A 12,116-nucleotide genomic window follows, 5' to 3' on the forward strand; every position below is an offset into this window, starting at 1 on the left:
GTCACCCAGCTGGTTTTCATGGCTAAAGCAGGACTAGAACTCACCGTCTCCTGGAGATTGGCCTAAAGTCGCCCAACTGCCTTTCACGGCTAAGGGTGGACTAGAACTCACAAATCTCCTGGTTTCCAGCCTGGTGTATTAACACAAAATCAGATTGGCTCTCTAGAAAAAAACTTCTTCCTCCTCTTATTAGAAAAATAGAAAAATCTACAACTATCTTTAATAGGTAGAATAGCAACAATTAAAATGAACATACTGCCAAAAATAATGTTATCTATTTCAAACGATTCCACTAAGACTGAAAAAAAAATATTTTGAAGGCTTAAATAAAATGATGATGACATTTATTTGGCAGGAGGAAAAGGCAAGAATCAAGATAAAATTCAAGATAAAAAAATCAAGTCAGCAGGAGTATTTCCCTTTCAGACTAGGGATGGGTTCTACCCCTTTTAAGAGGTGTTTATATAAAGGCAGCCATTAGAGGGCCTGTTCTCTCTCCTTGTGTCTGGTATTGCAGAGGTCTCCGTGTAGAGTTAAGAAGAAAGATTGCTTGTAAGGTGTTATAAGATGCAAGGTTGAGAGTGGGTTTTGGATTGGGAAGTATATTATCAGGCAACAATATTGATGTGGATGAAGGAATGGATTGTATTGAAAAATGCCAGATTACTAATGTTAGCAGGGCATGATTTACAATTGGGTTGACATGCATTTTTATGGTACAAAGAAAGTAAGGCACCTGGATATTTTAGGAGACATTACATTAGAGGTGCTTTATTAACAGTATGGGAAAATACCAGCCTGGTTATCAACTTTAGAAGCTTTTACATATCCATAGCTATTTAAAAAGGAACACATAATTAGATAGGATGAAATTTTAAATGAAAAGGGTGAACTCGAAACAAAGCAAGAATTTGACTGACAAGGGATAAATATAAATTGGTATTCGTATTTGCAAATACATTTTCTCCCGAAGAACTCTGTGAGCTATGTTGCACTGAGAAAGAGGAGTACCAAAAGTCTCCCGGCTGGCTTTCATGCTTAAGGCAGGACTAGAACTCACAGCCACCTGGTGATTGGCCCAAAGTCTTCCGGTCAACCTTTATGCCTTAAGGTGTGTCCAGAACTTACAATTTCTGGTTTCTAGGCTTAACACCGCTATACCAAAGTGGCTCTGCCTATGCACTAACCTTTGAAATTCCTTGTGATAGTTACGTTAGTTGGGACTACTGGATTTTGTAGTCTACCACATCTAGAGGGTAATAGCTTAATAACCTGGCTTTGAACATTTCTGGTGGTGAGAACGTACCGCTTATTGTCACCTTCTCTGACCAAAAGTGATGTTTTCCATTGGACTTAATTCTCCCTCGGTCTTGCTTTTCTGGCCTAAACCCTTTTATCATAGGTAGCCCTCGACTTACGACCACAATCGAGCCCAGAATTCATGCCGGTGAGAAACGCATTGAGTTTTGACTCATTTTACGACTTTTCTTGCCACAGTTGTTTAAGTGAATCACTGTGGTGGTCAAGTTAGTCACACGGTTGTTAAGTGAATCCGGCTTCCCCATTGGCTTGGCTTCTCAGAAGGTCGCAAAAGGGGATCACGTGACCCCAGGACACTGCAACTATCATAGAAATGAACCAATTGTCAAGCGCCTAAAGATAACTTACGTAACGATGGGGAAGCCGCACTGGTCATCCGTGTGAAAAATGTGTTTAAGTCGCTTTTTTCAGTGCCATTGCAACTTTGAATGGTTATTAAATGAACTGTTGTAAGTTGAGGATTACCTGTAAAAGCACCTGCTTTTGCATCCATGATTCTTCCTTGTTGTCATACCCCCCGTCAGAGCCTGAATCGGCGGAGGAGGACTAGCTGGAGCTGGAGGTGATTGAGCGGGTGGCTTTGTTGGCTTCGGAGGAATGCGGGGAGGAGCAGGCTGAGGCAGCCCAGGGTCCCTCAGGATTGGGATGGCTTGTTATCAGGGAGGAATTGGGGGCAGGATGACCGAGAGAGGGCAGGCAGCGGACATGAGGAGCGACGGAGCTCAGGCGATGAACAAGGACCGCCCCCTCCTGATCCCAGAGCACGGAGAGTGGAGAGAAGGCGGGAACAGCGCAGGCTGACTCAACAACTTGGGAGGAGAGCGCCCTGCCCCTCCTCTTCTCAAGGCACACCTGGGGACTGATGATTTAAGGAGACACTGTGGGGGAGGGGCATTTGTCGGGAACAAATGCTGAATTGGTAAAAGTCTGGTATGCCAATACAGACATTTGCAGTTTGCCCGACTGCGTCCTTCCTCCCCCTTACTTGTGGTCTCGTGGTTTGTTCCTTGGATTCATTTCCCTTGTTCCTTTGTTTTACTGGCCTCGGTGCAGCTAGAGGCTGCCGGGTGTGTTGTGTGTGTGTGTGTTTGTGTTTGTGTGCGTGCTCTGCTCTGGGTCTTGCCAAGAATGTGGGAGCGTTGGAGGGGGTGTTTGGAGCATTAAAAGGGAGTTTGAACTCTCAGCTGGCTGTGTGGCCTTCGTGTCTTGTCCCGGGTCATCACGCAAGGATTACCTGTAAAAGCATCTGGTTTTGCATCCATGGTTCTTCCCTGCCTTTGTCGTCTCCTCCTCCTCCTCCTCCTCCTCCTCCTCCTCCTCCCTCCCTCCCTCCTCCTTCCTCTCCCCTTAGGGCCTTCAGTGCTTCTAACCCGCCCCATGAAGGCAATTAAGATGACATGTTCTTGGCTGCTTCTCCAGGCACGGCTTAATTTCCAGATATAATTATAGGCTAGGCCTGCTTGCTCATTCTCAAGTCGGGCCCGTAGCCATCTCTGGTGTTGTGGCCTGTCAGCCGCCGGCCCCTTCAACAGCCAAATCAGATTAGGTGGCGGTGTGGCTGTCAGGGCCAGCATTTGGGCAATCGGAGAGCTGCAAGGGGAAAGTGGGAATGGAGCTGTTAGAGATAGAGACTAGGCCATCCACCAGTCCTCAGGTGGAGAGTCAACAGCCCCCCTAGGTCTGGAGGTGGCTGATGAGGAAGAGGAGGAACAGCTGGGTCCAGTGCCTGACGCGTGGATGCCCAGAAGGCAGAGGAGAGGAGAGGAGAGCAGTGGAAATCTATGGGCCGGTCCTTGGGACGGAAGAGCTACTGTTGCTATTGAAGCCCCACCCTAGCTCTGGGGATAAAAGGCAGCGGGTGGAGATGAATAGATGTGACAGACAACTATTAATCTCCCTGCCGGACGGACTTGTTAGCCTGCGGTGAGAATTTTTGCCGGGGTTGCCGGCGCTCCAAATAAAGGAATCTTTGAGTTAAGTACAGAGGGTTTGTTGTGTTTGGGGAGCTGAGTCAGAACACCTGTTTAGATTGTACCGCTTGTTCCCTCGGTCCACTTTGGGAAGAGATTCAGGTGGTCAGTGCCAAAGAGACGGCTGAGGTGCCACTGAGAGACAAAGAGACCACCTGGGATTTCAGAAGTTTGACTTTGCACAGGTAGTGACCTTAGCACAGTTCATTTAGTGACCGTTTGAAGTTACAACAGCCCTGGAAAAAGGGACTTAACGATGGTTTTTCGATCATTGCAATATCCCCATGGGTCCCGGGATCAAAATTCAGACGCTTGGCAACGGATTCGTATTTATTGACGGTCGCAGTGTCCCGGAGTCACAGGATCCCCTTTTGCGACCTTCTGACAAGCAAAGCCAATGGGGAAGCCAGATTCGCTTAACAACCGTGCAGGGATTCATTTTACAACGGTGGCAAGAAAGGTCATAAAAAGGGGGCAAAACTCACGTTAAATAACTGTCTCATTTAGCAGTGGAACTGTTGGACTCAATTGTGATTGTAAGCCAAAGGCTATCTATATAAACTCATAAATGAGGAGCCATGGTGGCGCAGTGGTTAGAGTGCAGTACTGCAGGCTACTTCTGCTACCTGCCGGCTGCCTGCAATGTGGCAATTTGAATCTCACCAGGCTCAAGTTTGACTCAGCCTTCCATCCTTCCTAGGTGGGTAAAACGAGGACCCAGATAGTTGTGGGCAATAGGCTGATTCTGTACACCGCTTAGAGAGGGCTGTAGAGCACTGTGAAGTGGTATATAAGTCTAAATGCTATTGCAGGCAAACTCTGCCCACAGCCAGGAGTTCGATCAAGGTTGACTCAGCCTTCCATCCTTCCGAGGTGGGTAAAATGAGGATCCAGGTTGTTGGGGGCAATAGAGGCTGACTCTATAAACCGCTTTACAGGGCAGTAAAACACTGTGAATATGAGTCTAAGGGCTATTGTTATTATTTGTATGTAATATATTATGTATATTAAAAGGAGAACCCAAATTGTTGGGGGCAGTATGCCGACTCCATACACTGCTTAAAGAGGGCTGCCAAAAGCACTGTAAAGCGGTATATAAGTCTTAAGTGCTAAATCCTCTAAAAATAAAGACTTGAGATACCCCCTCCAGCATCCCTAAGTAAACCAGGGATGACAACGCAAAAGGTGGCAGGGAACAGAGTCCTACGAGATGTTGTGGCTGGTTGATTCCTTAGCAGGACAATTTTGTGAGAAACTGGGATATTTTACATAGCGCACTGGGTGAGGCTACAGTTTAGAGAACTTGTGGTTGGAGTGTTGTAAGAACCCAGCTTGTTAGCGTATCGTGGGAACCAGGTTACCGTGCCCTTAAGCCGAGTTATGATTTATTCTTTGGAGTGTTGTGTGTTCATGTGAGTTGGGCTTGCCTTCATGGCACGGAAGCCTGAATGAAGACCCGGAGTTGATTTTAAGTTCGTTGTGTGTATCTGAAGAAGGGGGTTCATGATTTTAGGGTTCCCTCTGGGAACCCAAGATTTCTGGGGAGCGAAGGAGATGTTTTGTGGTTTGGGGGTCCTTCTGGACTCCCCACCTTAAACAGTGGGTAAGAACCATGATTGGGATACTTTTTGTTATGATATGTACAGAATAACCCTTGAGTAACAAGGATATGCACATGGAAACGTTTATGAGAGTAGTTATGAATAATTATTCAGCCACACACAGCTACACTAAATTGAGTTAAAGTTTGCTTTAAGAAATAGCACAGTCCAACAAACAGGTCATATACGTTTTACAGTCCAAAGAATATCCAATTACAAAGTCTTCTTACCGGTTGCCTTTGTCATTTACAGTAAACAAAGATATCAAAGTATAAGCACAACAGAGAACCTTAGATAGCAACAGAATGTCAGAAATACAGAATGTCAGAGATAGAGCATGCCAAAGAGAGCAAGCTATGATCTCTAGATCCCTCTTATGGCAATTCACAACACAACCAACCAATCGGAATATAGCATAAATCAATACAGTGATTTTGTCTTAAAGCTACAAACATACATTGTTGGTTTATATACTGCCAACCCAACTAATTGATGGACAGATTCCTAACACCTTTGTTGAGCTTTGGCTAGTGGGCCAATTCCAACGCTCCTTGAGCCAAGGTGCCATCTCTGTGGCTGTGTTTGCCCTGTTCAACAGTATCCCTCAAGAGATCCTATTAGATTTTTGTAGGATTCTGAAGACCTGGCTGTTCCTCCAAGCCAGGAATGGGATTCAGCCTATTCGGGCTGGTTCATGTGAACCGGATGTTAAATTTTTACTGGGACGCGAGAGATCGCTCGGAAGAGCCCCAATGCACGTGTGCGGGGGGAGCCAGCTGATTGCTGGGTATCTACCATGCATGCGCAGGGGGAGACGTGTGGGAGGGGTCTCTTACACACACATGCACAGAGGTGCGTGGTTTATGTGGGGTGTTACACGTGCATGTGCAGAGGCACGCAATGCATGTGCAGGGGGTCGTGGGGGGGGGTTCGTGTGTGTTTTCGGCACGCAACATGGAAAAGGTTAGCCACCATTGGTGTAGGGTTTCCTGCTTGGGTCAGGGGTTGGACTACAAAATCCCTTCCAACTCTGTTAATCTGTTCCGTTCCGTTTTTATGCAGGTGATCTATGGAGTTATGACTTCTACAGCGGGGAGTTTGTGGTCTCTCCAGAACCGGACACGAGTGTACACACACTAGATCCTCAGAAGCATAAATATATAATTTTGGGGAGTGATGGACTGTGGAACATGATCCCACCCCAGGAGGCTATATCCATGTGCCAGGACCACGAAGAGAAAAAATATTTTATGGTGAGTTGTGAGAAATTTTTGCTTTTTTTCTTGGCTTTCTTCGCTGATCCCACATGATCCAATCCTTAAATTTGCATGCATTTTGCGTAAAAAAGGGGGTGTTGAGGTAATTCCCCGTTAGGAGAATGAGCGCATACAGGGAGACATATTTGAGAGTAGTGTTGGAATAATACACACAGAGCACACAGATACACTGTACAGTAAATGTAGGTTTTTACTTCCAGAAAGGTTTAAGCAAAGTCCAAAATAAGCAATCCAAAAGTCATTCACAGGTAAAATCAGTCAGTTTTCATCCAGGGATAATCCAAATATCAAAGTCCAGTGTCAAAAACAGTTCAATATCAGACTTACATTAAATCCAGTAATATCAGTCAATTAGAAGAAATGGAGCAACGGCAATGCTTTCCAACAGAAGGAAACAGAGTTACACTTACACTCTCTTCTGAGACTCAGACTAAAACAACCCAGGTTTCTGGCTCCATCTTATGGCCGTTTGAGAAACCACACCCAATTGCATGCTCTTGCATTCCCTTAAAGATATAGTACTAAAGTGTTTATCCTGGTTTATATATTTCTAACCCAAATAGCTGTTAGGTGACTCATATTCCTAACAGACAGGCTTCGATCAAGTAATCATGGCCAGCAGCTTGACTGTTTTTGGTACTCCTGTTGGCATAACATTCCCTATCATCACTTAGTTGTGCTTTGACAAACACTGTAACCCTTAGCAACTTTAGCAAGTCCACCAACATGCTGGCTGAGGAATTCTGGGTGTGTAAGTCCACCCTCTTAAAGCATTATGGCTGGGGAATTCTGGGAGTGGAAGTCCACCCCTCTTAAAGGATGCTGGCTGGGGATTCTGGGAGTGGAAATCCACTCCTCTTAAAGTATGCTGGAATTCTGGGAGTGAAAGTCCTCCCATCTTAAAGCATTATGGCTGGGGAATTCTGGGAGTGAAAGTTCTGCCATCTTAAAGCATTATGGCTGGGGAATTCTGGGAGTAGAAGTCCTCCCATCTTAAAGCATGCCGGCTGGGGAATTCTGGGAGTGAAAGTCCTCCCATCTTAAAGCATTATGGCTGGGGAATTCTGGGAGTGAAAGTCCTCCCATCTTAAAGCATGCAGGCTGGGGAATTCTGGGAGTAGAAGTCCTCCCAACTTAAATCATTATGGCTGGGGAATTCTGGGAGTGAAAGTCCTCCCATCTTAAAGCATGCAGGCTGGGGAATTCTGGGAGTGGAAGTCCACCCCTCTTAAAGGATGCTGGCTGGGGGATTCTGGGAGTGGAAGTCCACTCCTCTTAAAGTATGCTGGATGGGGAATTCTGGGAGTGAAAGTCCTCCCATCTTAAAGCATGCCGGCTGGGGAATTCTGGGAGTAGAAGTCCTCCCATCTTAAAGCATGCAGGCTGGGGAATTCTGGGAGTAGAAGTCCTCCCAACTTAAAGCATTATGGCTGGGGAATTTTGGGAGTTGAAGCTCACCCCTCTTAAAGCATTGTCTAAACGTTGCAGTGTAAATCTTTCCCAATTTTCTGTGGCAGCGCAGAGATTTTAAGCAGACTTTGTGTATCCGGCCATACTTATCGCAACCTTTCGGAATAGTGATTTGCCTGTTTTCTCCTCCTCTTCCCCGTGTCTTGACCCCCAAAGGGAGAACATCAACAGTCCTTGGCTAAAATGCTGGTCAGCCGAGCGCTGGCCCGATGGAGGCAGCGCATGCTTCGTGCCGATAACACCAGCGCCATCGTCATCCGTATATGTTCCGGCCGAAAATCTCGGAGCGGCTGCCTGCAAAGCGAGGAGGAGCTATGCTTCAACTTGGCCGAAGGACCCTCGTACAACAGCCCCGAAACATGGACAATCGCCCCTTCGCAATGCTCAACTCCGTCATCCAAGGTAAAATTTGATTATTATTATTTTTTAAAGGCTCAAGGGCTGAGAGCTTGTAAGACAGAGGTCTCCAAACTTGGCCACTTTAAGACTTGTGGACTTCAACTCCCAGAATTGGTGGGTGGAGGGGGGGGGGTGGGTTTATTTCTTATATTATTTGTGCTAAGTTGGGAATTCTTTTTTTGGTTTTTGGTTTTTTATTTTTTTTAGAGAGTGAGAGGAGTTGAAAAGTTCACGGTTATTCTGTGTGTCCTATTAAGAATTTCCAGTTGCAGTTAATTGGTTCTCGTGATTTATGAAGTGTAGAAGTGGGAGGAGAGAAGGTGGATTCTGTGCAAAGCGCCAAAATACTTTCACTTGGGAAATTGCTTTTGACATGCCAGATCTGTTCCTAATAAATCAATTGGAGAGATAATGTCTCGGACTGATTGATCTCATGGATACTTTCTGGATGCTTGGCAATTATTTCCCAAGCTTTGAAATTCAGCTGCCATTAAGATGATGTTAAAAATGGGCATTTCCACCTCCGCCCCACCCCAAGTTTTATGGTTTTAAGTGCATTTTGAAAGAAAAAAAAGCTCCAGTTCTGTGTATAGCTATTCTAAGAGGGATTACAAGTAGTGCTTGACATTGTTGTGGTTAGCCGGCAGCAGGTGTGGACGGCTGAGGAGAGCGAGGACTCAGATGAGGGGCCAGGACCATTGGGGAGTGGACTGATTGATGCCCTCAGAGATTGTGGGGGCTGGCAGCATTGATGAGGAGGTTCCCGTGGAGCCTGTGCCAAGTGTACGTGTGTACAGGGCTGCTCGCAGGAAAGAGCAGCTGCAGCAGCACGGGTGACTCGGGAGTAAGGCTGCAAGGTAATGGCCCCTCCTTCGAGAAGATAAAAGGCAGCTGTGAATCGGACGTTCTTTGCAGGAAGCAAAGACATTTTGAAACTCGAGCCTCATGGACATTGCAGCATCTTACTTGGTATTTGAAGACCCTTGTGTTATAAAATATTTCTAGGTAACCTTATTTGTTATTCTTGGCAGCCTCGCACAGTTTTGGCGAGGCTCGTGCTTATCAAAGTTAGTTTGCAGCAGCCTTTTAATTGGGGATTCGTAAGAATCATTAAAAGGTTTCTGTTCCCTTTTGGTTCGTGTTTGTTTTATTGGAAAAGGGTTTGGGTCAGAACAATGAGTGACTTGGGAGTAAGGTTGCAACTTAATGGCCCCTCCCTTAATAGATAAAAGCCAGCTGAGTTCTTTGCAGGAAGCAAAGAAGTTTTTGCACTCAAGCCTTGTGGAATATCTTGGTTGGTGTTTGGAGACTTTGTGTTTGAAATATTTCTTAGCAACTTTAGTGTTCTTGGCAGCCTTGCACCACCTTGGCAAGGCTTGTTCTTATCAGAGACAATTAGTTTGAAATAGCCTTTTAAACAGGAAGGAACGGAATTCGTAAAGAATCATTAAAAGGTTTTGCTGTTACCTCCGTTTTGTGGTGGTTTCCTTGGAACAAGGTTTGGGTCAGAACAGTCATAAAAGCGGTAGTTGTTAAGTGAGCGGCACCCGATTTTCCATCCCTTTTTTTTTGCCACGGTCGTTAAGCAAAGCGCTTGCAGTTGTTAAGTGAATCGTGTGTGTGTGGGGGGGTGTTAAGCAAACCTGGCTTCCCCCATTGACTTTGCTTGTCCGAAGCTGGCTTGGGAAAGATGCAAATGTGGATCACAAACTGGGACGCTGCAAACTTTCTAAATACGTGCTGGTTGCCTAGTGCCCGAATTTTGATCATGTGACCGTGAGGGGGGGATGCTGCAACGGTTATAAGTGCGAGGACGGGTTGCGCGTCGCTTTTTGAAAGTGCCGTTGTAACTTCGAATGCTAAACGAATGGCTTAATTGGTGGAATTGGGTATGTAATGAAAAGCGGGACTGGGGGAGACATGATAGCACTATTCCAATATCTCAGGGGCTGCCCTAAAGGAGAGGCAGTCAAGCTATTCTCCAAAAGCCCCTGAAGGCAGGACAAGAAGCAATAAGGATGGAAACTCATCAAGGAGAGAAGCAACTTAGAACTAAGGAGACATTTCCAGACAGTGAGGACAGTTAATCAGTGGGAAAACTTGCTTCTAGCTGTTGTGGGCGCTGCAACAACCCTGAAGGTTTTTAACAAGAAATTGGACAACCATTTGTCTGAAATGATGTAGGATTTCCTGCCTGTGCCAGCGGGTTGGATTAGAAAACCTCCAAGGTCCCTGCCAACTCTTGCATTTCTGTTTCTGTTTTTATTTCTATCCTGTCCTATTCTATCTTCCATTCTATACCATTCCATTCCACGGTATTATTTATTCCATTCCATTCCTAATCCTAATCCTATTCTAATTCTATTTTTCTACTACTTGTATTCAAAAATAAACCAGCAGGTGAGTCACCCGCTCCAATTTCAGGATTCTAAGTCACTCAGAGTCACTTGGTTGAGTTAGGCAGGTATAGAAATGGATTGATTTGATCGATTGATTGATTGAATGAATGAATGAACTACTGTCGGACTCACAAGACAGGTTGACGCAACCAAGTATGTTTTTTTTTGTCTGGTCGTGGTCTGTCTAGCCCTCACCGGGTATTTTGCAGCGTGCTGCAGCTGCCAAAAAAGGCCAATGCCAATCCTAGATTGCATCAGCAGAGGGATAGCACGAGAAGTGATAGTCCCACTTTATATTCCACTAATGAGGCCACACCTAGAGGATATTGTGTTCGGTTCTGGTCAGCACCATACAGAAAAGATGTTGAGGCTTTGGAAAGAGTGCAGAGAAGAGCCACAAAGTTGATTAGGGGACTGGAGGCTAAAATATAGAAAGAATGGTTGCTGGAACTGGGTACGTTTAATGAAAAGAAGGACCAGGGGTGACGCTATAGCAGTCTTCCAACAACTCGGGGGCTGCTTTTCAGCTCCCGCTGGGTACTGGAGTATCTCGCTAATAAATCACTCTACTCACATTTGGTATGGTGAAGTTTATGACAGCAGTTCCAGTCCCCATAAAGCAAAAATGGTATTTCTCGATTAAAGTCAGCGCGGACAGCCTTCTGCCTCTCGGTGGCTTTTATGCTGTGTCCCTCCCAGCTAACAATCTGACATCAGCGGCTGCGTTATCTACTCCCGGGCCTCCTCCCTGTGCCTCTTTGTCACTGCCTAATCTTTATTTACACTCCTTTCTCTCCCCGTTGCTATCTATCCCTTCTGTATTCTTACCTACCTCGCATTCCCCCCCCCCCCACCATCTATCTGAATCAGGATCATAACCCTCCACCAACGGGTATCTCCTAAAACCCCACAAGATGGTTTATATCAAGGCACGACTGGAAATAAGCCTGATTTAGGGTGGATACACCCTAGCAGACTGTGCACGGCAGTCAGGCAGGCAGGCAAAATATGTGAGATAAACGTTTTTGTAGCTTACACACAGTAAAACAGATAGACTGTGCTAGTTAAATAGTTTATTCCAGTAATAGTTTTAGCATAGTCAAAAAAGTCCATATATCATTCACTAATTCAGTCCGTCCGGGGATTATTCAGTTGCAAAGTCCAGTGTTTAAAAAGAGGTCAGTAAACTTACAAATATCAGTCCAGTAATATATCTCCTCGCAGTAGAGATATGAAGAAGTCAAACCTCCTTTCTTCCTTCAGCAGCAGCAGTAGTAGGGAACACGCAGTTAACAAACCATCAATCCATCAAACCATCAATCGTCAGCAATCCAGCAGGTTCTCTTGCTCCCTCTTATGGCGGTTTCACACCGCACCCAAAATTACATGCTTTGCAGTTTAAAGTGACACACACTTAAACTTACTATCATAGTTTAAATATATTATTTTACCCAAACTACGTTAGGTAACCTATGTTATTCCTAACACTGATGACTGATTAGTGTCCATATGCCTCGCAGCTGTCTAGTGAGGCTAGTAGCATCCATGGCATTACAAGAACACAGTTCTGGGCATCTCCCATGCCTTTGGTCTCGCATCTCAACAATTCAGTCGTCCATACATCCATCGGTTCTGCAGCCCCAGGAATGTGTCGGGCTCCAAGCAAGTGCCCTACACGAG

At 45.5% G+C, this 12,116-nt stretch overlaps 1 protein-coding gene across 1 annotated transcript in view; it reads left to right on the top strand.

Moving 5' to 3' along the window:
* PPM1D (protein phosphatase, Mg2+/Mn2+ dependent 1D) overlaps window positions 1-12,116 on the top strand; it is a 46,730-nt gene that overhangs the window by 25,653 nt on the left and 8,961 nt on the right. Inside the window, exons 4-5 of the mRNA XM_026710226.2 lie at window positions 5,954-6,144; window positions 7,795-8,040. Coding sequence (XP_026566011.2) covers window positions 5,954-6,144; window positions 7,795-8,040 — 437 coding nt within the window. The remainder of the gene's footprint in view (window positions 1-5,953; window positions 6,145-7,794; window positions 8,041-12,116) is intronic.

Source organism: Pseudonaja textilis, chromosome 1 (genome assembly GCF_049901715.1).
Source record: "Pseudonaja textilis isolate UNSWEBS1 chromosome 1, rPseTex1.2, whole genome shotgun sequence".
NCBI lineage: Eukaryota > Metazoa > Chordata > Lepidosauria > Squamata > Elapidae > Pseudonaja > Pseudonaja textilis.